At 37.7% G+C, this 24,456-nt stretch overlaps 1 protein-coding gene across 1 annotated transcript in view; it reads left to right on the top strand.

Annotated features, from left to right (window-relative positions):
* The window catches only part of CTDP1 (CTD phosphatase subunit 1), a 114,223-nt gene that overhangs the window by 42,321 nt on the left and 47,446 nt on the right, over positions 1 to 24,456 (top strand). Inside the window, exons 9-11 of the mRNA XM_068396911.1 lie at positions 693 to 834; positions 3,089 to 3,319; positions 9,924 to 10,086. Of these exons, the coding sequence (XP_068253012.1) occupies positions 693 to 834; positions 3,089 to 3,319; positions 9,924 to 10,086 (536 nt within the window). The remainder of the gene's footprint in view (positions 1 to 692; positions 835 to 3,088; positions 3,320 to 9,923; positions 10,087 to 24,456) is intronic.

Below are 24,456 nucleotides of genomic sequence, written 5' to 3'. Positions count from 1 at the left end.
TGCTTCTTGGCAAAGATTTATAGCAACTTTCCCAAGTTTCTCTCTTGTTCTGGCTTCTCCAGAGGGTGGAATTTGAGATCACCTGTTAGTTGCTCACTGCATTGTTGATGGTTTCATGTGGACTTTGTGCTAGCCTGCCATGTTTAACTTCACATTCATTGTTCACCTTCGGCACGAAATAATCCATTTGTTTGCTTTGCCCCTGCTTCTGGCAAGTGGAGGTTGAGTGGGTGGCTGGCTGTTTAAAGGTAGCATGCTGTGTCTGTAGGGGACTGTACATAAGAATGTTAGTATGATAAGCTAGCATTAGGCTTTAACAGCATTGAAGAGTTGCTGCTGCTTAGACTCATGACAAATAGAAATGAAGGAGATGAAATACAAAAGTGCATTTTTATTGTTTGTTTATTTGACATGGTCATATAGAGGTTTTCCATATGGATTAATTTTAGTGGGCTACTTCCACAGTGACAATGCTTCAGAAAGTTGCTCATACCTTCATCCAGTTTGACACTGAGTTTATCGCATCTTATTTAGAGTCTCCCTTTTATCAGTTGTGATTGTTTTGTTGGATTGGGGAAAGGTGTTTCTTTTTTCTGTAAGATTGATCACAAAATGTTCTTAAACCAGTGTGTACTTAAAACTATCTTCTGGTTTCTGGGAACACTGTAATGTTATGTTTCACTTTGTAATAGGCACAGAAAAAGTACGGCAAGCTCAGGACTGCAAGGACCTCCATGTTGTAAACCCTGATTGGCTGTGGAGCTGCCTGGAGCGCTGGGACAAGGTTGAAGAACAGCTCTTCCCCTTGAAGGATGACTACATCAAAACACACAGGTAAGTGGGAACTTGTGGGAGTAGGGACCATGAGAATAGGTTAGTCATACAATGGCAATTTTTGTCCCTTTCTATGCTGCTTAAACTGAAGACTGTTAAGGGATTGGGAGGCAGTTCAGGAAGCAGCAGATTCGGGAGAAACTTGTGGTATCAGTAGTTTCTTTAGCAGTTGTTGTTACCCATCTTCAGCTGGAGCAGTTGACCTTGTCAGTTTGTCCACAAACTAACACAGGGAATATCACCAAGGCACAGGATCATTCATGCTGCCAAATGAAAGAAAAAAAAAAAATGTATACACTCCCACAACATGAAAAATTGGTAAAGTATGGCATTTTTTTCTGAGACTTGTAGTGAGGAGGAAGAGAGAAAGAGAAAAATACAGCAGAAGAATCTTAGAGGGGTTGGAAGGCATGAAGGTAGAAGCAAAAACTGGAAGAAGTACTGAGAGAACAGGAGGTTTGGGGATGATAAGAAAAAGCATTGAAGGAGAAAGGGTTAAAAATAATCAGTGCACTAGGATGACAGCAAATCGAAGGGACAGACAAAAATTTTGTTAATACAGAGGAAGTCAGAGAGCTATTAAGAACAGTCCCCTTTAGGAAAGTGCCATGGCTAAAATAACTTCTGACAGGATACTGTAGAGCCAGCTTCTGCTTCTTGACTTGTTATCTGTTTGGATAGACTTGCATTAATAGCAACTTGCAAGCCTGATGGAGGACCTTCCCTTCTATGTTTAGACAGGAAGGGGCACAGCATATTGGGTTTTCTATATTAAACTGCTACTGGTGGGATTGACTGAGTAGGCTAGAGATTTGCTTTCTGCTTAGAAGATGCTAGCCCTTTGAAGGCAGAATTTGTGTGTGTGTTTAAGTCCCCATACACTCCGAAGACACCAAAAGTAGAAACATCTGGAAGTAAGGTCACTTATCAAATGGGAGACTAGGTAGAGACGCAGGATCGCTAAAACTTAGCAAAGAGATGTGGCCTACTAGGCTTGACTAGAATACTTTGTTTTTAAAAAGTGCTATTGGATTTTTTTAATCAAACTTTGGAATATTTGTATGGGGTGTTTAACTTGTCTCACAGGCCTGACACTGCCATGTTCTCAGAAATCTGGATAGTGACTTGTAAGCATCATTTTTTTGCTGTCTAGATGAATGTTGGTCTCTTTTACCTGTCTTGATTTACTCTTCCATTTTATTGAAACATGATAATTTTTCCTAGTTCTGTGTTTCAAATACAATATACCTTAACTTCATACTTTCCCTCACACTCTCCTCCCTGCAAACTTCAGTCAGTAAGACATCTATCTTAATGCAAATATTTTTACTTTCTTAATCCAACATGTGCAACTTACTTGGAAAATATTTTCTCCTTAATGAAGCTGCTTGAAATAATGATTACTGGTCCAAAGCACTTATGAAATAGGTGAGGGATGAACTCTGAGAAAATATTTGCATATAAAATGAGCTTAAGAATAGCAAAAAAGAATAAGTAAACTTGGAATTGGTTGACCATAAGTATTGATGCCACAAGACTACTTCAGAAACGTCCATGAAAGCATATGGTAAAAACTCCAGTTCTGTGACACTTCTAATATTTGTTACAATACAGTTTAATTGTTTTTTCTGTAGCATCGGTTTCATGGTGCATAACATGCTGGGGTTTTTTTGGTGGTTTTTTTTTTTAATTATTCAGTTTGCTTACTTTTTTTGTGGCATTTCATCACAATTGGACAGTATGCCATAATGGTGATCCCTGCAGACTGATCTCTGAATGTTTCTGCTGACAATTCTACAATTATGCTTTAAAATGCAGCAGGGTGATCTTAGGTGGCTTAGTATTTTAACAAATGAGTTTGGATGACTTGCAAATTAATACCGTGTGTTTATTTTCTCTCAGAGCCAATTTGGAGATGAAATACTAAGATCTGATACAATAGCATGCTTTTCTCTTTGTTGCATATATGCAGATTATCATGCTACTCTAGTTGTGCAGTTGTTACTACTTGGAAAGAATTTCAGTAACTTTATAATGTAAATATAACATTATCTGTGTCTTTGCATTTTTCTGTTTTAAATTCAGTGAGACTTTAATGGGGGTGGGGGAGAATAAATGTTTCTTCAGAAATCTTCCAAACAATTTTTTTCCTCACTTTCTCCTTTAGAAAAAAGGAATGCTCATTTGTTTTGCATTCTGGTTAGATAGCTCATTTAAATTTCTAAAGCAATTTTTTCTGAACTTCGTCCAACAGAGAGAATAGCCCTGCCACGTTTCCTGATACACACAACACATTTCAGACAGCTCTGTTTCACCCAACACCCATCCATCCAAAGTCTCAACCTGGTCCTGAAGTTCGACTTTATGATCCTAATACTGGAAAGCTGATCAGGAAAGGCGCTCAGACCTCTGGCCAGTCGATGTACATCCAGTCTCCAGCTCCTCCCATCACTTTACCAGTCCACGGGGAACACTCGTCCTTCAGGTACCTAAAGCATAGCTAAGAGTCACTTCCACTGTATTTTCAGATGCTGTAGTAAATTTAACTCGTTATCTCTGCATTTGATCAAATTGTTTGCTTTAGTTACTTTGTTTGCTTTCTAAAAAGCCAAGGAAATGAGTGAAAGTGAATAGTCAGCTGAAGTGAAATCAGGATGCTAGAATTCCAGATGCTTCTTGTACCTCACCTAAGTGCACCTAGAAACGTCAAAACAAGTAAATGCAATGTGTAGTTTGTGCACTCTAAAGAATGTTAGAATAACTCATCTCTGAAGCGAGGCAGCCTAATGTTTTTTAATGAGTCTTAGAATACTGGATTGTTTTTTTGTCTGTAAAGTATATCTGATAGCATTTGGCTTTTGTTTATAAAATCTTCCTCTTCACCTAATTCCTTTAGATGGGACATGAGCTTTGTGTTTTGAGGAATATCAGAAGTGGTGGAAGAGGGGTGTAGCTAACTGTGTATTCTTAAATAAGGCCATATGACTGAGTGCTAGTTAATACTCCTTGGATCACTAAATCAAGACACTAAAGCAGCAGGAGGTGGCCTGCTTTTTGAAGTATAAAGGGTAGCATCTGGACTCTGTCAAAATTTGTGTATTTGGTTAAGCTACAACAACAACACTTGTCTATTAAGGATACATCAAATATCTAAAATTCATCCCTAAGTATCTGTGTAAAAGATCTAACTTCCTGGAACGCTAACAAGTTCATCAGGGCTTGTTGACTCCAGTGGTAAAGCAACCAGTTGAAGGTGAAGCTTTTCTCTTTGTAAAATGTGATCAAAATTCCTTTGTACAACGTGATCGGAGTATAGCAGTTGTTATAAAGCAATTCAGTTTTCCAAACAACTACAAAAATACAAAGCACAATTATAAATGCACACAGTTTTCTTTCTTCTCCCTTCCCCGTGACTTTTGCAGTGTATCACTTGTGAAGGTTTTTTATATTAGTGTAGCTTGTTATGTTTCCACTCTGTCTTCCTGTTGTTAAATTATTTCAACCTATGTTTTTTTCAGTTGTCGTCTTTTTATAGGATTTTTCTTATTTCAGGTTCATTGTTTCTGTCAACACACTTTTTTTGAGTCTCTTGTTTGTGAAGACATCTTGTTTTCAGTTCCTTTTTAACTGTGTCTTTAAAGTCTGAATTTTACTTTACTATGACACATTAAATGAACAGGAAAAACTTTAAATGATCAAGACACAGCATGTATCCAGAGAGGAGCTGAAACACTTTTGGTTTTGTTCACCAGTTATTGTGGAAAGGAATTTGTCTAGAAATAGAGCTGGGAAGGCTGCATGTGTATATAGTTGTAATGACACTTCTAAAATGTTTCAACATGATGGTTTATGTTGATATCATTCAATGCTTTAAAAAGAATAGGTTTTGATGTTTGTTCTACCTTTGTCAACAACTTAATGAAGAGTTATGTCTACACCTAAGCCTATTTTTCTTTAATGCAGAGGTGCTTCTTCACCTGAACATCCTATGGAAGAGGAGAGGACTGTACTTCAGCTGTCCTCTTAGTTGACTGTCTCAGAGCCCCAGATAGGTTTTGGGGGTGGAGTGAGACTGTATCTCTTTTCTACTCCCTTACTTTATTTGACTTAAGCATTTTTTTTTTTACTGTGAATGCTCAGGGTTGAGACGCTTTAATCTAAGAAAATGAATCCAATTACTCAGTGCTGCAACTTCATCCCATAACTAAGCAACTGTAAGAAAACAGATTGGCATAAGATACCTGCTGGAAAATGATCAGTATTTTCATCATCATTTCCTGGTGATTTGGTTCTAGTGGAAAAATTAGTGACCTGTAAACACTGATCTCTTAATTAGGACATGTCTATATTCTTCAGAGCTGTTCCACTATCTTCAATTAAGATGGTGAGGAGTGTCTTGGTAAAGTCTAGGAAGAAAGCAGTGCAGTGATCAAATACAGCTTTAAGTGCTTTTAATGGATAGGAAGTAGAGTGCCGACAGAGCATGACGGCTGTAAAGAAGTAACAAAAAGCCAAAGAGGAACAGCATTTCTGGTTTTTGACTGAGCAAGAGCTGAGGCAGAAGTACTGTATCGTCGCCTTGCTTTGTCTTAATGCATACATCAATGATAGCCTTTAAAAAAAGCTTTACATCCAATTTAAAAATTGATGGGTTATTTGACTGTAGAGAAAATAACCGTAGTGCAACAGTTTCTTGCACTATATATTTTGTGTCCTGACAGACTTTGTGTGCTCGTATGTCATCTCCTACAGAAGGATGAGAGTATTTGTAACTAAGCCATTGAATTTAAGCAGAGTTAGATAAAGCTGTTAACACTCACAGCTGCTCCTATTGTGGGTGGATGTAGTCAAAACCTCCGGTAATCTTCTTTGATAGTTTCTAAAACTTCATCTGATTCTGAGTTTCAGACAGTGGGCAACAAAATTACACTGCTGTGAGACGAAACCCTTGGGGAGATTGTAGCCACCCGTGGCATAGCAGTAGTACTCTGTCTCTTACTGTAAGAACAGAGCTTGTTGTGCTTAGAAGATAACCTCTTGCAAGGCTGGTTACTGAAAAGGGCTTCAAGTTATCAGAGTTCCCTTTCATAAGAACTGTTTCAGTTCTCACTTATTTTGGGTTCAACATTTTTAGTTTCTTTCTGGGATTGAACTTGAAACATCTTTTAAAATAGGATATGATTAGTTTCAATATCTACACACAATTTTCAGTGAACCTGTCACCAGTGAGTTACAGATGGTTCAGCTAGTTTGGTCACCGTTTCATGCGACAGGCATGGATCTTACCGTTGTGCTCAGCTCCATGAGACTTGAACACCTGCGTTTTGTCGTGGCTGTTGCAGCCACAGTGGAAGGGTGGCAAAGAGTTTGTGGCTGTACTAGGAGGGAAGGGAATGCCGTGCTGCTCGGTGGCTGCTGAGGGCCAGGAGGAGCTCTTCTCTGTCTGAGAACAGCAAGGATTCCTCTTTAAAAATAACCTGCCTGTCAGAGCTTTGACATTCCGTATGTTTCTCCCAGTTTGCATTTTCATATGGAAGCAGTATTCTACAAACAGTAAACACTAAAGTTGTAACAGGTCGCGAGATGTGTAATGTAACATTGTCCAAAAAAAAAAAAAAAAGCAAATGCTAATGGCATCTTGGAGTAGAATAAAGAAAAAATAATATTACAAGTTAAAATCTAGTGAATGCTAATAATATACTAACAGACGCAGCAAGGCTTAAAATATAGATATAATTTACATGTGAGAAGTTAAAAGTGACACTCTGGTTTTAAATAATGCTAAGATGCCCCAAATGTTTGGTTTGAAAAGGTGCATCAAGCAGATGTTGGTGTCTGAAGTAATTCTTTAGTATTCATATAAATTAATTTCACTTATAAAATTTTTCTGTCTTAATTTACACGGTCGTTGTTACAATTTTTCCTATCTAATTTATCGGTCTTGTTATGACAGCAAAAAAAAAAAAACAAAAAAAAACAAAGTACCAAATTGAAATAATGAATGGAATTCAAGTATTTTTAACATTTTCATGATGATGATGCTGTTTTAGCTCTTGCCCTGATGTGGTATCAATGAAAGTGTTAAGATCCTTGTTACTTCCACAAACTCACCCTACACGCGGTGAGTTCTAGCCCACGTGCATGTCCTTGCATCTGTAAGACTGGCAAGCGCCAGCCAACCTGTGCAGGATTAAATATGGTGTTATTTTCAAAAAGTATTCATGAATCTCATCTGATTAGAAATAAATGTGAATTCCTGCATTTGTATGTCTTTAAGTTTTAATCAACATAACAAGCAGCTGAAAATGTAAAGCCTGAAAAATGTCTTTGATGAAATAAAAATGTTTTGTCCAAACCTTAAAGAAGTCTTTTGTTTTATATTGCTTTTTGGAATGCTTTGGTGAGAAGTCGTGGTGTTTCTTATCTAGTAGCAGTTGGAAAAATACTGGGAAAAACATCTGACAGAAGCCTTTAGAAGCTATTAATACAGTTATTTTACAATTAATATTTGTGTATAATAATGTGGTCAAGGATGATCTCATGTTTTATTCTTGGGGAGGGTATATTATTTTTTTAACAATGGCGAAGTCTTCAAGACTAACCTGAGACTTGTAATATTTCTGCATATTATTGCTTCAGAGTAAAGAAGTTCATAGCTATGCCTAGTCGTGGATGCAGTATCTCCAGAATTAAACTGTCGATACAGTTTTTATTTAATAATGATGCAAAATAATTCCTGCCTTTGCCACCAGTTGAAGTGAGAGTGATGTTCTCTAAAGTGTTCAAATAAAGAATATAAATAAGAATACAATGATACAGAAACTACAAAAGGAGGATTTCTTGCTGTCATCAGTATGATAATGTGTTCTTAAAAATATACTAGATTTATTTCTAGTCTAAGAAAATCTGCTTGGCTGCCTGCTACGTGTAACTTGTGTGTAATTCTTGACATGGTCAAACTTGTCGTGTTTTTAATACAGTTGCGTAAGATGCTTATACCTTTTGTTTTGTCATTCTCTGTTTTACTAAGAATGTAAATAGCATCACCACCTTTCTTTTGGCTAGGGTGCCTGTTAAAAAGGTGTGGGAATCATATTTTAAAAGACCTTTTTGGAAAATAGAGTGGAATGCTGTATTTTTTTCCTCTTTTACATATGAAGAGTATTGTCTGAGAGAAGTTTCATAGCAAAAGAAAACTGTGGTCTTGTAAAATAGAAAACATTTAGTAGGGAGGGGAAAAAAATAAAACAAAATGTTAAAATCTGATGAAAAAAAACCTGATTAAAATCTCTGAAAGAAAATGTTAAAATCTGATGAAAAAAAACCTGATGAAAATCTCTGAAACAAAACTGTTAAAATCTGATGGAAAAAAAGCCTGATGAAAATCTCTAACAGAAAAACAGTTTGGTTAGTCCTCTTCCACAACATCTAAATTGTTGTTTAGGCTTCATAGGAAATTCCAGTGTACAGAAATGACAAACTGCAAAGGGGAACATTTCTGCTGTGTTGCTGAGTAGTGCTGAGCTGATGGGGGCCTTCTGCAGCAGATAGCATGGTTCTGGGTAGCACAGCAATGGCTTGGCTCTCTTCCCCCACCAGCCTCAATTCAAAAAATGAATTCCCATCTCCTGCACCTATCCATGGGATCTGAGAGGAGGGAGATGTGTATTTAGGAAATATGAGCCCACAAAATGAGCTCTATTGACAGCTTCGTGTGGCTTTCAGATTTCATACATTCTGGGATTGAAGTACTGAGGTAGGAAAAAATCTTGATATTAGATGGTCTTCTTAAGAAGGTGTCAAGTTCATGAGAGGAGAAATGATTTTGTAGAACCTTACCTGTGACTGGATTTACATAATTTAATAATGGCTTTTTTGGGTGGGGCTGCTGATCTAAAGCTGTTTCTTGAAAAATCCAGGCTTGACGAGAAGCAGCCATCCTGCGCTGAACCTCTTGTCAGCAGAGGCCACGCTGTACCCTTTCTTAATCGCCGCCACCCTCAGAAACAGCTTGATGGTGTATCACCTGGTAGTTACAACTTGAAACAGCTTGTGATTTCAAATACAGTCACTTTGGTATTTGCTGGTGGTAATCCTTCCCCACATGCACAGTCTTGTGGCTAACATAAATAATTTGTGATCCACGAGCTTTATGACATGGGATCTTCGAGTAGGATTCTAGGTGGTGCTGTGCTGCTGTTACGTGTTCCAAGAGGTCAGTGTGACAGTTAAACTGCATTGTCTGGCAGTTTTAGCTTCTCCAAGTCTTTAATAGTTAAGTAATATTCACAGAAAAAAAGTTACCCAAGAAATATGGAAGTCTCCTGCTGCTGTTATAGATGTAGTCTATCTTTTTATTACTATTATAAAGCAATTCCCATGAAGTTGTTATTATTTTATCCATTTTTATGAACATTTTTACATTCCTTTTTGTATCTGCGTGTTCTGGTTAAATACAGAAACTAAGGAGGTAATAAAATACAAATTAAGAGAAAATGCTGCTATACCTGAGTACACTAGCCAAAAAGAAACATGGTCTGTTTTGCATCTCATCCTGGCTTAGCATCTGGGAAATGTCTGAAGATTGAGGCTGCAGAAATGAGCTTTGTACTTGCAAAACTTTTGTCTGTACGGTTGAGAAATAGAAAGGTATACTTTGAGACTCAAGAATACAAGCATAACATAGATCAGGAAAAATATATTAGAATGTAAGAATTGCTTCCTGAGTGATAAATGTGTCAAGTGACAGACAAACTCCACTTGACCACAAACCTTAAAGTGTTTTAAGAGCAACACACCTGCAGCTACTGAAACTGTTGGCTTTGAGAAAGGTTTGAGGGTTACCTACAAGAGCAACGGGAAGGTGGGAGAGTGAGTAGTTTGTCAAAGGTACAATAAGAACTTAAGCCATCAGACTGAAAATAAAAGCAATCATTGGGAGACTTGATCTTTATTCTGTTGATGAACACAGAACCCTAGTAAGCAAAGTCATAGATATTCAGTGTCATGAATTGTTTATAGGATTTTATTTCTAGACAAGCTGTAAATCAAGTAAAACTTTCTTATGTGGGACCCCTGAAATTTTTCAGAGTTGTTCAACCACATCAGCAGCAGATGTTCGAAGAAGACCTACCAGCGAGTGAAAATGAAGAGCAGCCTGGTCCATCTAAGCGGAAACGCCAGCCAAGTATGTCTGAGACAATGCCCCTGTACACCCTATGTAAAGAGGATTTAGAGAGTATGGATAAAGAGGTGAGCTTAACTAATTCTGACAGGTTTCTAACATAATGATGGTTAGTTATGCATAACAGTTTAACTTCTGTTAAATTATGCGTGTATGTGAACTGACCTTGTATGCCACTACAGTAACTTGAAATAAAAGCCACAGCAGACTAGGAAGTACAGTTCAGTCTAAAATGCAGTTATGTTCTGCAGAACAAACTTGAATTAAGGAGTGGGAGTACTCTTGTGTGTAAGTAGGCCTTTAAAGCAGAACTTCATTTAATTATAGCTTTGTCACATGAAACATGTTGCCACATTTGCTGTATGTTTAGCTTTTTTTACTTTTAAAGTAAATCTTCAAATCTGGGCAAAATCAGTGGTGGGATGGGAGCAGAGAGGTCTGTGGATATAAAAGGCACAGGCTGTAGAGAAGGTCGAAGAGCCAAAGGGGAGCATGGGGCCTCCTTATCCATAGACATGTAATTGCAGTGCTGTTAAATCACAGCTATCATGGTTCTGCAGGTGAAGGGAGCTTTCTGTCAGACTGAGCTGTACTTTTTCCATACAAAAACACATTATTTGAAATGCATTGTGGACCTCTAGCAGCTGTTTTTTTACTTCTCTCTGTGCTTTTTTTCAAATGGGCCACCATCTTACATAATATTAAATGATACACAGATACCTATCATTGCACACCATGTTTTCATGAATTCATTACACTGTGTGTGACTCTACTATAGTGATCCTGGAACTTAAATCCATCTTTGAGTTTAGATCATTCACTGGGGTGGGGACAGCAGCATATTAACTTGCCAGCTTCTGGCAGTAAGTTGATTACAAGGCTCTAGCCATAACAGGCCTTGAGAGTTATCTTCAGAAAATATAGTAAAAGTGTGAGAAGGAAACTGCATATTTCACCAAGGAAAGAAAGAGCATACAGCATGTATACAGCATAGCATAATTTTGAGATGTGCTGTTGCTAGGGAGGTCCTGGAGGAAGTTTAAGCTGGTATTCTAGGGAAAAGTCCAATAACTTTCAACCGCTGTGATGATCTACTCTGAATTTCAGATGAGTGCAAGCTTTTAACTTTGCCCGGTAACTCTCAGAGCTGATGATTTTTGATTTCTTTTGCTTTTTGTTCCAAAGTCTTTTGCACATTTGATCTCAGACTTTCACAAGAAGTAGTATTTCTTCTTGTCAGGATGCCAATCCCTGAATCCATCTGGCTCTTCCTTCTGTGTTGTCAGTGGTACTTAAAGCAAATTGTTTTTATGGGTTGTTATTATGTTTTTGTGTACTAACATTTTTCTCGTGGCATGGCTTTTGGAAAACGTAAATGAATTGCTGTTGCAATGTGTGCGCTGAGCCAAATGAAAGTGTGCATGTTTTCCAGAATTACTGCATAAAGTATTTATTGTTCTGTTTTTAAAGATGCTATTTGGACTTTGGTAAAAATCTGAATCTTCTGGCACTGTTCATTTTGTGATTGATTGCTCACTATGCTGCTGCAGTTAGACCAAAGAAATTAAAGTTTTCTACCTATCCTACAAATATAAACATCTTAAATTATGATGATTTGTTTTTAAATTATGCTTTTACTTAAGCTGCGTATTGTTTGGAAACTAGAATACATGAACTTCAGAACAAATGAAGCCCAAATTCCAATGGATGTTTTTTATATAGTTGACTTAACTTTATTTCCAGGAGTATGATTTGAGGTTATAGTTGCTGCCAAAAGGTTTTTCTTCTACCAGTCTCTGTTCCCACCTCTCTTTATTAAATTTACGTTTCTTTGATCCTTGGACAGCTGAAGCAGTAGAAATTCTTCACTAGTTGTTTGGGAGGGGGGGTATGTTTTGGGTTTGTTTGGAAGCAGGGTGAGAGTTTCTGGTATTTTAGCTCCCCAACATGATTTGATCAGGGATCAAACACTAGCACTGACATGGAGAAGAGGGCGCAGAGGACATATAGTGGGGAGGTTGAACTGCACACGGTAATGCCTGCAGGTTGTCATCTCCTGGGAGCTGACTATAGAGACAGCCAAGGGAGACTAACCTTTGTGGACTAGCATGGGACTGCCTGCTTCACCTTGGTGAAGATAATGTATTCATATACAACAAATGTAATGTAAGTAATAAAATAGGACTTTATGGCGTTGTGTGGGAGTGTACTTATGAAACAGGGAGGATGTGTGGTAACATAGTCCATAAGATATAAAAGTTTAGTGGAGCATACATAGGAGATTCTGCTGTCAGTAACATTACCAATTAAAGTGAAGATGAGCTTGACAAGCATTACCTGTGGTGCTGAGTTCACTCTGGTGACACTGCGACTAGTTTAACTTCCACAGAAAGGTGGAATCTCATTCTTTATCAAGAGCATCTCATTCTTTATCAAAACACGTTAAAGGGTAAGAACCTTTCTGCAATGATGTCACTAAGAAGTGTGAGATTTCTGCTTTCTTACTTCATTTTGTTTCTGTTCTAGTGGCTCTGCCAGCCACAAGATCTACAGCTGATTGCAGACTAACTTGGTGGAGCAAGGGAGTCTGTTCAGTCACAACAGTGATGTCTTGCTCCACAACTACAAGTTCTAGTGCTGAGACTGTTGGGATTAGGAGTACATGGTCCAAGCAGAGTGAAAGCAAGTTACGGTGTGACTTTGCTGCAGTGTAAGCCAACCCAAGTCTCTACTGCTGTGTTCCTGCTCCTGAGCCACTGTTGATAATCATGGGACCATACAGTGAGCCTGTTCAGGGAGCTGGTTTGGTCAGAAAAGAACACTTTCCAGGTTAATCTTCATCATTACCAGCTTCCTGAAATTCCTCACAATTGCCACTGCATGAGTGCTAGTGCCAGGAGCAGGCAGAAGATGGGAAGAGCTGGGAATGAGCAGTGAAGGCAGAACGGCAGCCCTCTAGCTTTGAAACTGCATCCTCAGTATTTCTGCTGAATTCCCTGGCAAATTCAGATAAGGATTTTTAATAGATGAAAAGGAGTCTTTCAGCTTTAGGCACTGCGATTTTTTTTTCAATGAAATGAACTAGGAAATGCAAGCATTTATATATACTGCTTCTGTGGACATAACAAGCAATAAATAACTCCTTTGCACTTAACAGTGAAAGAAAATCTTGCTTTTTCTTTGCAAAAGTCTCTGAAAAGGCCACACAACCCCAGGCAATACAGAATTTGCATGTAGTTTATACATGGGAGAGTTTTATTAGAAGAATCAAGATGGAAGCCAATAAAGAGAATTTAGTTATGATTTATTCCCAGATTAAGTCACTTTCCATCCTTAACCTGTTTAAACATCTCTTTGTCACTTTTCCTAGTAAAAAAGCAGTATCTGTTCCAATATTCTATGGGGAAGAACTGCCACGGATAGGCATCTCTACTAAAATTTGATCTTACATGGATTTTTAACTTACTATTTTAGCTGTAGTTGTGCTATGGATACCAAATAAGTCAAAGGAAATTAAAAGCAATCCCAGCTATTGGGTTGCAGTTTAAGGTCACTTAGCCTTTTGTATCTTTTTCAGTGCCAAAGATCTGTGAGGCCAGATCCAATGGTAGCTTCTTTTCCCTCTCACATGAGGGACTGTTTGAACTTTAGGAAAGTGCAAGAACAAGAGCATTCACTGGAATAGGATTGCCATTCAAAGGGCAATTGCCAAATCCAAGTAAGTGCATAAGGAATGGATCCCTACTTGGGAAATATACAGCCTGCTAATACCGCTGCCTCACAGTTGAGAGAATATTTCCCCCCTTTCTTTCCTGTGCTAGCTAGACACAGATGCTTTGCAACTCATTGCTGCTGTTTCTCTGCTGTGGAATGGTAAAGGGCAGCAGAATTAAATGCTGCCAGTTAAATTAGCTTGTTTATAGTAATTTTAAAGGCCTGGATAAATTTTGATTTCTAAATAACTGGTTATCTGATATATATCCTGCAAAAGGTTACTCCATAAAAATGCTGTTTATATCAGATTGTGTATGCGTTGCTGGTTTCACCAAAGGGCAAGGATTGAAGACCATCTTTAAAGAGGAGGTTTCCAAACAATTAAATGCAGTCAATAGTAACTAACTAGAAATATCTCTTGTCCATAATACCTGTTCCAGGATGACTTTTTGTTTTCTCAAAACCAATAGTTTCACTTAAAGGGAAGGTATCTACTTTTCCTTTCATTGGCTGTGTTAGAAAGTAACTGTTGCAGAAGCCTGTCCTGTAGGGAGAGAGAGCTGGGCTGTCTGCAGGTCTTTCTGTCCCCCATTACAGCAAGGGTCCACTTACCCACCTGCTTACCATTGAGGTACAGGACCGTTCGTTGCCTGCTGTTGGTGTGATTGCATGGAGTCATCATCCTTCCCCTGAGCTAGCTGGAAGTTGCTGACCTGCCAGTCACTACAATGTTGTGCAGATCTGTAGTTTACTGACAAAAACCAGAAAGTGGAATTCAGGCTTCTAATGGCTCTATTAGTTTCCAGAAATAAGATTTATTAGCTAAAGCAAGTTGCACAAAGGAAGGTAACGGCATACAAATCATGTGAAGACATACACAAGTCTTTCCATTCATAACTGATTATCTCAGTACTGGGTGACGTGCAGCTCTCCTTCCCAGAGGTTACTTGTGGATCATCTTGTGAGGATATTTCTTTGGAATTCATTGAGAACTGCTCCTGTGAACTTGTAACGTTTTGATTCCTTTCTGCACTGATACAATTACTTATACATTTAAAGAAGGCCAGCAAAAATGACCTATGATCAATATTTAATAAATTCTGTTAGTCTTGCTGATTTTTATTTCATTTAAGCTATTGTTAATTACTTTTTATGAAGGATGGTTTTCTTCTGTATTTGTATTCCTAAATGATACTTGGAGAGAACCTTGTGCAGCTGGGCTAGAATCATGTACAGTTACCCAGTGAAGTTGATGTAATCTTGACACTGTCATGTCCTGTGTGCTATAAATAAGCTGTGTTTGTTTTTACATACTAATTACTTCCTGATGAACCTTGACTTTGCTTTTCTGCAAAATTTGTTCTTCCTTGTGGATAGCTGTTGCAGACTCAAAAGGTGACTAACTTCTTTTAAAAATGTTTGATTGAATCAGCTTTATATAATCTTGAGTCATAGTTAGTGTCCCTGTCATAATTAGGTTGACATTCATGTGTATGATTGATAAATGACTTGTCCATGAGATAAGTAAGCAATGTCAAGACTTTTCATTCCTCTCTTCCTTTTGGCTACGAATTATTCTTGTCTGTTTCTTTAAGAGCTGTGGCTGGCAATACAGTTCCTTTATTTTATTTTTCAGATGCTTTCTAATTCGCCAGTCCATGTAGATTGTAGAAATGCATAGGAAGATTCCAAGATGCTACCTTATAAAATACCAGTGGCAAAGGAAAAAGAAATTACCCTCTTCTCTTTTTTTTTTTTTTTTTTTTTTTTTTTTTTCTTTCTGTGAATTATGAGCCTGTGCTGAGCTCAAGATCCTGTTCTCTTGCTCATATATAGTCTGCTGCCACATGCGTGGTAGACTGGAAGTAACAGTAGAAGACAGACAGCCATAGGTACTTATATCTGTCACCATCAACACTTGCAGGACCAGTCTTAGGCAGATACCTGGTATGGGCTTCACTCATGGGAAGTTCAAAAAGGAACTTCCATAGGGCAGTAAGATTTCAGTAAGGCAGAAAGATTTCTAATCATGTTTTGCAGTGCTTTCTCGTGCAAGATGGCCTGGGATTACTAATGTCCTGGAACAGCTGTGCACACATAATCTGCTAGTTGTATGATACTTGTGTTTTTGTGTTTATTAGTGTGTTTTTGTCAGGGTGTTTGAGAGCAGTGTCTGTGTCTTGTCAAGTGTCATCATCTCTGCCATCTAAGGTAAAATATTTTGCTGGTTTAAATTCCTCTCAGTTTGGGACTTTGGGAGAGGGGAAGAGAGGGAGTGAATCTGATACCAGTCAGACCTCCAGCTTTCCCATCTCTTACTTTAGTTAGTGGAGCTGCAAAGATTCCTACCATCTGGCTGGATATGTACTTAGCAGCTGCAAAATGACCACATTGCAAAGGTATGTTCTGTGCATCAGTGCGTTTAAGTATACAGATTTTTCTTGAGTGGGAATTGCTTAATGAACTACTCTTGCATCAAAATGGTTCTGTTGATTTGGTACATATTCTGCACATTCTTTTCCTTTTAACTAAGTTGGAATTTATGTGCCATATATAAAGACTGAAATTACAACATTCTGCTCTTACATAAGGCCATTTTGTCACTCTGCATTTTACTTTTATGTAAGCAGATTTATCCCTTAATTTCTGTTTTGTATTTTGAGTTAGTGGTTATACCATGCAGTGAATTAAGAGTCAGTGTTTTTTACCTTCAGTTTAGTGAAAGCTATTATCTCAGTAAGTGATTAGCCTCTTGGTTAGTTTAAAAATACTAATTTAGTGTGGAGGATGTGGTCTCTAGTGCAAAATAATAGCTGCCTGGGGCTAGCTTGGACACTGCATTGCACATTAACAGTTCTTTGAATTTCCACAACTACATTTCTCATTCAAAATTTCTTGTCTGACACCTTAACGTGTAGCATGTCATAAATTGTACAGATGCTAAATTTAGTTAGCAGTTTCTTCGTATAAATTGTTGCCTTTTTTGAAGTTAAAAGAATGAGCCTGTACGTACACTTGCTGTTGTCAGTGATTGTCATCCAGGGACTTTGGCCCTTGGAAGTTACGAGGTCTGCTTTACAATTATTTGACAGCTTCCACTCAGACTGAACTTTAAAAAAAGAACTTTGAGGTTTTGGTGAGAGTATACATATAGAGAAGTGTCAAAGGTAAATGCGCTACTCTTCATCAAAAACTTAGAGGACAGTAAGAGCTTGTATGAATACAACTTTCCAAAACATCTTGTAGCATAAGCAGACCTGAGGACACTTGGACTGGCTGGCCTAGGCCCACTGTGGGCCTCGGTGCTTCCCAGGGCTGTCCGTTTCCTCACCTACAGCCCTCTTTGTCACCTTCCTTCACACGCTGGCTCCTGTGTCCCTTCCAGCCCCTGTGCTCTGGCCAGCTTCTCCCGCACAGAAGAGCAGGTAGCATGGAAGCTGGAGAAACTCCAGTTCTTCAGTCCCATCAGCTTTTCGTGTTCAGTATGGAGTGCTTATTACTGAATGGCTTAACCCAGCAAGACTAAATGTGTTGCTTGCTTTCTTTCACTCTTGAGATGAGTTTTCGGGACAGAAACGGTGAAGCTGTGGTGCTAGGAATCAGGGTGCTGGTTTCTCTTCATGGAGCACTTGCTGTGGTGTGGTGGCTGGCTGATGCACCAAGAAATGTTACTTTGTTTTGTAATGAACATAGCCTAAAGCTATGTTACGTAGAAGGAAATATGTAGGAAATACAAGGAAAGTATTTTTACTGCTTTCCCCTGTTTAAGATTTTGACATTCACCTGTCTCTAATATGGTTAAATAACACAGAAGTAATTGAAGATTAATATATTATAATGTTAAAGCAATTATTTCACCCATATCTCATCTGATTAGTGGAGAACACTGAGTAAAGTTGTCCAATACTATTTTTAATAGCTTGGCAATGAGAATCAGCAGTGTAGAATTAAGAGATCATTACAGGGGGGTGGAGAGAGGAAAGACACGCACTTAAAGGAAGCTGGGTGTCAGTCATTTGTTTCTGCCTTTCTTGTTTTGCTTTGAAGAATTAATTTTCCACCGAACATTGGAAACAATTCTAGAAAGTAGCAATGCATTTCTATTTATTTTCAATTACAGAAGATAGAAGCATATTAAAAAAAAAAAAAAATATCAGTGTTGGTCATGTAGGTAAATCATCCTGACCAGAAACATTGACGCTCTGACTCTTATTCAGCTAATTGAAAGAACACTAAAAGAAATGCACTGTAGATAAGGCTAGTGAAATTGCAATGGATTATCAACATGTGGAATGTATATTTTCCTTTTTTCAGTCTGATATTTGTCTGCAGACCATTAGTTTATGCACTAATTGCATAGAGCTGGTTATCTGCTAGTTTTTGTTTATTAAGAAGGCATCATGGTCCAAGCTTGCCCAAACAGCGTTTTTAAGTGTTTGTAAAGAGCTTTTTTTATGTAATATTACATTTTACAAGAAGACAACTGATTACCAAAATAGGAAAAGGATTTTTATCTAATTTAGTGTTATCTCAAGTAGGCAATCAGTTTTGGACGGCTTCTGTTTTTCTACACAGATTGCTTAGAAAACATTACTTAAGCATAGTTTCTGGTGTACTTGGACATCTTATTTCATTTTAGAGTTAGTTTTATGAATTTATGTGCCGTGAGGGAATATGGGAAACGTATTGGAACCTTTTGGCATTCAGATAGCACACTGTATAAATATCTGCATTTTGCAGATAAAAATGGAAATTACCTATATATGTAAGCATTAGTTTGATGGCACTCATGACACGTTGTTAATTAAAAGGTGATATTATTATATAGAATCTTGTGCAAAATGAACATGATCAGTCAAATTCTTGTCTGGTCAGGCTATTGTTAGGAGAAAATAAAAGAAAACGTGTGATTGAGACTGATTCACTTTTATTATGCCCAGATATTTTAACAGGTAATTTAATCATGACATAAGTACAAATGGTTGTGCTACAATAGATATTATTAATGGGCTGCACCAAATGGAAATCAACTAAAGAAGCAGTTGTGCTTACTTCAGAGCTGACCTCTTTTTTGAGGAACCTGGTAAAATTTATAGTAGTAAGATTGACTGCTTGAGTTTTATCTGGATTTCCCTGTTTATTCTATTGACAATCAGTCAAAGATTGGTTTGATTTACTTATCAACAAAGATGCTTCTGCTGTCTTACATATTCTTCATACTTTTCTGGTGCAATCACCTGTTGATTCAGATACTCTGCCATTCTTCTGAAGGTGTTCTCAAAATTGTTCCACTGTAAGTAATCTTGGGTTTTTAGAGGATTTTCTCATAAGTTATTGAGAGAAGTAGCTTCTTTTTACATGTTGCTATCATTCTGCTAAGCACAGAGTAAAAATTATTATGCAAATAAGATTAAATCTAAGCTCTGTGTGTTTCTGCAGATATGAACAACTTTTAAAGCATGCCTGGTTATATAACAAATGCATTATTCTAATGTTATTCCATATGAAATGAAAAGTAGGTCTATAAAGCTTCCACCTCTAGAATGTATGTACAAGGTGTTCAAAAAGTGAAGATCGGTTCTTCTATAGGGAAGAAGGCTTTTCCATGCATTGTTTGCTTTTTTTACCAACACTGATAGTACATTATGTATCCGCAGCCTTCCCTGCTTGGCCTTAGTACAGAGAAGCTGTAAGCCTTTTTCAACTGTTTGCTCACTGAAAATGGGCCAAAACTTCTTTAAATAGAGTTCAATAACCTCATTTTAACATATGTGTCTACCTCCATATTCTAAATCAAATGCTGCTAGGCTGTCAACACTAATTGGCCACAGTTAAGAATGAGTTGTCTGAGCCATGTTAAACAATTTGCAAGCTGATCCTTAACATAATTCTGAGCAGCTGCATATAGGGCCTGACTGAATCTCATCACAAGTCTAACATGTTTTTACATTTAAATTTGAGCTGTTATTCTCCATGAGTGATATTTAAAAGTGTCTGCTCAAGTCCTGGTCTAAGTCTGAACTGTTTCGTCATAACTATTTTTTTTTTTTTGTTTTATCAAGATGCCCTGATACTTGTATTTCAACATAAGAATAAATATAGCTATGCAATATAGCATAATATATGTTAAGTGCTATGGATAATCTTTACAAACACTTGCATAATGCTAGTCTGCTATAATTATTTACAGATTTAATTTGCGTTTGGAATTCTGGGGTTATAAAAATGCAAGTCCCATTTTGGTGACATAAAGGCGAAGTTATTTATAAATGCAGCATTGAATGACAGTTTGTGCTGTTACCCTTTAATCAGCTGTTCTTGAATGGTTATCATAAGGTGACATATTTTTAAATTGAAACTATGCATAATTGCAATTGCTCACTTCTAAGACATCTTCGAGATAAAATATCTTTCCTTTGCTTTGGTAGTCTTCGTTCTTGTCAGGCGCCAGCTTCAGAGAGCACTGAATTTAGCCACTCAGCTCTGCCTGTGTGTGATAGTCCTGCAGCTGCAAGTGTCCTAGCTCCTGTGGCAGCATCACCAAGAATATTTCCTTCCGTGTGTGACTTTAACAGAGATTATGAAAAGCTGCAGAACTAGAGCCCCCTACTGATGTAGAACATTCCCTGCTGCAATGCAGTCACAAAATGAATAATAGCCTGCATGGCCATGCTGCTCTAACTTTTTCATGTCTACAGCAGTGGTATTAGTTTTAGATTTTGAGAAAATGTCATTGTTACTCTGTATTGTTATGTTTTTTGTATACGAGCTTGCACTTTCTCTTTGCCAGGGGTCACAGGCAGCTGTAGACAATATTCTCTGTTGCTCCTTATAGCAAATATGATGATACTGCTTTCTCCAAGATGAACACAGACAGCTGCCTATCTCAGATATTTTAGTTCTCCAACATCAAACTTGCTTCATCAGAGAGGTATTGAGGACTGGATATAGCTGGCATACCATGACACAGAGATCATATCAGAACCTGTATAGTATTCATCACCTTAATATTGAGCTTGTTGTAGAAACTGACCACTCTTCAGCTGCTGGGCTTATCTTTCACTGTGTTTTGGATTGTTTTTTTCTTTTTTTTTTTTTCCTTAACTTATTCTGTGTCTAATTCTGGCTATTGAGTGAGCTAGCAATGCAGGACACTTGCACATACACAGTGCTCATATTTCTTCATTACTTCACTTAAAAGCTGCATGCTTGATTATACAGAGTCTTTTTGCAGTCCCTTTGCCCAGTTCAGCAGAAACCATTTCAAACCTGACAGGTCTTCACTGTCATCTTTAAGTTTCTAGTAAAGCCAATTCAGGAATAGTTTTCCCCAATGCTCATTATTTGAGGTGGCTTTGTTAGCTTGAGCACATTGATAAATGTCCCTTGGCTCTTGTGATAATGAGACCAAGCTAATCAGGCTTACAGAAGAGGGAAGTTCATTGACAGCCAAGCAATGCTTCATGAAGCCAGCTCATGTCTCGCAATGCAAATGCTAAACTTAGGTTAAAATTAGTAAGTCATGGCAGATCCAGGCTGGCTCTGCTTATAACCTAGGTTGGATCAGAGTGGGTTTACTAGCTTGTTCATAGTATGTGTGAATAAATCTATACTGAACACAGCATATCTGTGTTTATATAGCAGTGGTTTTGAGCTAGTAAGCCCTACTGTATGCCAATTGCTCTACACAGCAGTAGTTTAAGTTCCTTTGCAGCTGTGATACCTGCGGAAAACCTGCACTTGCAGATAAATGAAAGCAAATTTTTGCCTTTGTTCTCACCTTGGTATTTTCAATTTCACTTAGTAGACTATGACTTCTGAACAGCTTTATAGAATGCTGAACAAGAAGTTCAGGCGTTCAACCTTTGAAACAGAAAAAAACTTATTTTTCTCTGAAATATGTATGTAGCAATGAATATTCATTCAGTCTCTCTAAGTGAAAGATACACTTTTACTTAACCTTGGGATGGTAAAACCTAGCACTGTGCTAATAGAGTTGTTAAAACATCTGGTAACAAGGATTCATTGCGAGAAAGCTTTGAAAGAGTTGAGATGCAAAAAACACGTTTTTTGTCTGCATATTGTGTGTACCTGAAAATCTTTGTTTACGCTTGTATATGTCTTTTCAGGATGAGGATTATTTGAGTTCCCATTTCTAATGGAGTAAAGTCCATAGTTGCGACTGTTACTCTGCAAAGAATCTTTTCTGATCGTGTTGCTGTTCAATAACAGACTGCATTTTTGGTTGCAGCGTTTCAGAAGTTTGATGTTTGTCTCTGAAGCACATTAGACCCTTAAAAGTAGTCTAAATAATCTGTAATTCAGGTTGAAGTGATTGGAAATTAGTTCAAATCAAGCTCCCTCCCACTCTTGGATTTCTTATTTTAATGGAAAAATCAAATAGGTTAAGCCCTAAATGGTTCGCGGAAGTTTTCAAGGATAATGTGCCAAGTGTACTTGCAGGTTGGCTACAGCATTAACTAATGCCTTTGGGGATGACTTGAAAGAGAATATGTAAGTAAGTATCCTGGTACTTTTTTTCAGAAAAGCTGAGATTTTCCATTTAGAAGTGCAGGCTGCAAAATCTTGTATCACTTTTCATACAAAAAAAAAAAAAAAGGGATTATTTTAAACCTCTTCCACCAGTTCAGCAGATGTTGCCAGATAAAATAGTGAGTATATAGAGAGAACTGTCCCATTCTCTTTTTAAAACCAATTCAATAGACAACAAGTTGGATTGATGGAGGAAACCTGCCCACACACCTGCCCTGTTCAAAGCTGCCTCTGTGTGTCAAGAAACATGATATCAGCTGGGCCAGAGTGGGAGTGAATTTCAGCAGTAGATCATACTTCATCCTAGTCTGTTATCTAGAAATCCCATTGCTTTTTAGGTTTTGTCAATCAATGTGCTATCCTCTACAAAATGCTCGTGAAGGTAAACACTGTAATAGATGTGTTCAGCATCTGTGGATTTTTTCATTTTTGTTTTGTGTTTTTAAGTGGAACTTCACGAGAGCAGATGCTGTCAAGAGGGCACTTGAATGTATTTTGATGATCAAAAAATTGTTGTAAAATGAAGCTTATGTCCAAAGGAAACTTGCTCTGAGGGAATGACTGGAACCAATACAAGTAGACTAAATATTTTTTTTATGCTAAGTGATTTGTACTCAAATTTCTGTTCTTCTTTTAGAACATAAATGATATAAAGTCAGATTAGGAGCTCAGAAATTGTACAATCCCTTGATACTAACATACTGATACCACGCTGCCCTCAGCACTTCATTAGCATCTTGCTACAGATGTCTGCCCTTGACAGTGAAGTGTGTCAGAAAAGATCACTTGGAACCTAGCCGCTGTGCCCTCTCAAATTGCCATGTGTCATTTTTAGTAGTACGTTAAGACTTCTAACTTAATGTGTCAGTGTGTAAAAAAGCCATGCAGTATTAAAACAAACTCCTGCTTAGAGCCCACAGAGATCCAAGCTAGTGTTTTTCCTTAAAAAATACACACCATTACAACCACATGGCAACTCGGTGATAAGAGTTCAGTAGCTATCAATAACTGCATAAGAGTTTAGAGAAGACACAGGTGGACCATTCCCAAGGGTGCGTAGTGATGGGGCAGGAGGCAGCAGACACAAATTGCAGCATAGGTTACTGTGACTGTGTGTAAGGAAAAAATCTTTTCATCTTGAGGGTGGTCAAACTTTGAAACAGGTTTCCCAGAATGGTTGTGGATCTCTGTATTTGGAGATACTCAAAACTCTCCTGGACAAAACCCTGAGTAACCTGGTACAACTGGACTGGCTTCAGGCAGGGAGCTGGACCAGGTGACCTTCAGAGGTATTTACAGACTAACAAACTCTCAGATGTTCCACAAGGTGTTGGGGTTTTTTTGAACAGGAGGGGTAAGTGAAATAGAAAAAGCAAGATTAATGTTCTGCTTAATGGAAATGCTGAACACTGAAATGGTTTCCATCTTCAAGCTTGCAAATATTAAGCATGTTTGCTAGTCAAATCCTATGATTTTCAGTAGGAAAACCAATACTGAAGAATATGCAGTTCGTGACTGAGTATATAAGTGTATCGCCTTGTTCTGACCAGCTTTGGTTTCACCGTCTGTTTCAGCAGAACGCATTTTAATTAAAATTTAGCGATCCAAGACATGAAAGTCAATCTCTAAATGAATTATATGTGAAATAAATCTCATAAATCTTTTTTTCTAAGGTTTGGTAATATTCATTAAACTGTTTACAGCAGTTTTTTTCTAATCCATCAAAGTAGATATAATAGCATTGCCAGACTTGATACTTCTAACCTGAAGCATGCCTTTATCAAAAACAGGATAGTACAAAGACAGTTTTCAGTGTATGGAGATTTAAACAGAGGAAAAAATACTTTTTTAATGATGAACAAGACTGGGTTTTGTTATGTTGCTGATTTTACTGATTTACCACCTGCTCAGATGAGCCAGCGGTAATTGTGATAGAGAACAGTGAAATCTGCATTTGAAGTTGAAGCACATGCATAAATGCATTATGTGACTCTAAAAATAAAGTCAGAAATTTGAAAGGAAAAAATGCTCTAATGCCAAAAAAAGAAAATAGATTAAACTGAATGTGAAAGGCAAGTTCTTCTGAGGTTACTCAGAAGAAATGAGACTGAGTTATATCACACATTCTCCCTTAGATTTCATGTACTGAGGGACGACTTAACCTGCTTCAG

The sequence above is a fragment of the Nyctibius grandis genome, chromosome 3, assembly GCF_013368605.1.
Source record: "Nyctibius grandis isolate bNycGra1 chromosome 3, bNycGra1.pri, whole genome shotgun sequence".
Classification (NCBI taxonomy): Eukaryota; Metazoa; Chordata; class Aves; order Nyctibiiformes; family Nyctibiidae; genus Nyctibius; species Nyctibius grandis.
The sequence above is the reverse complement of the archived record's forward strand: the minus strand, read 5'-3'. Positions and strand labels throughout refer to the sequence as shown.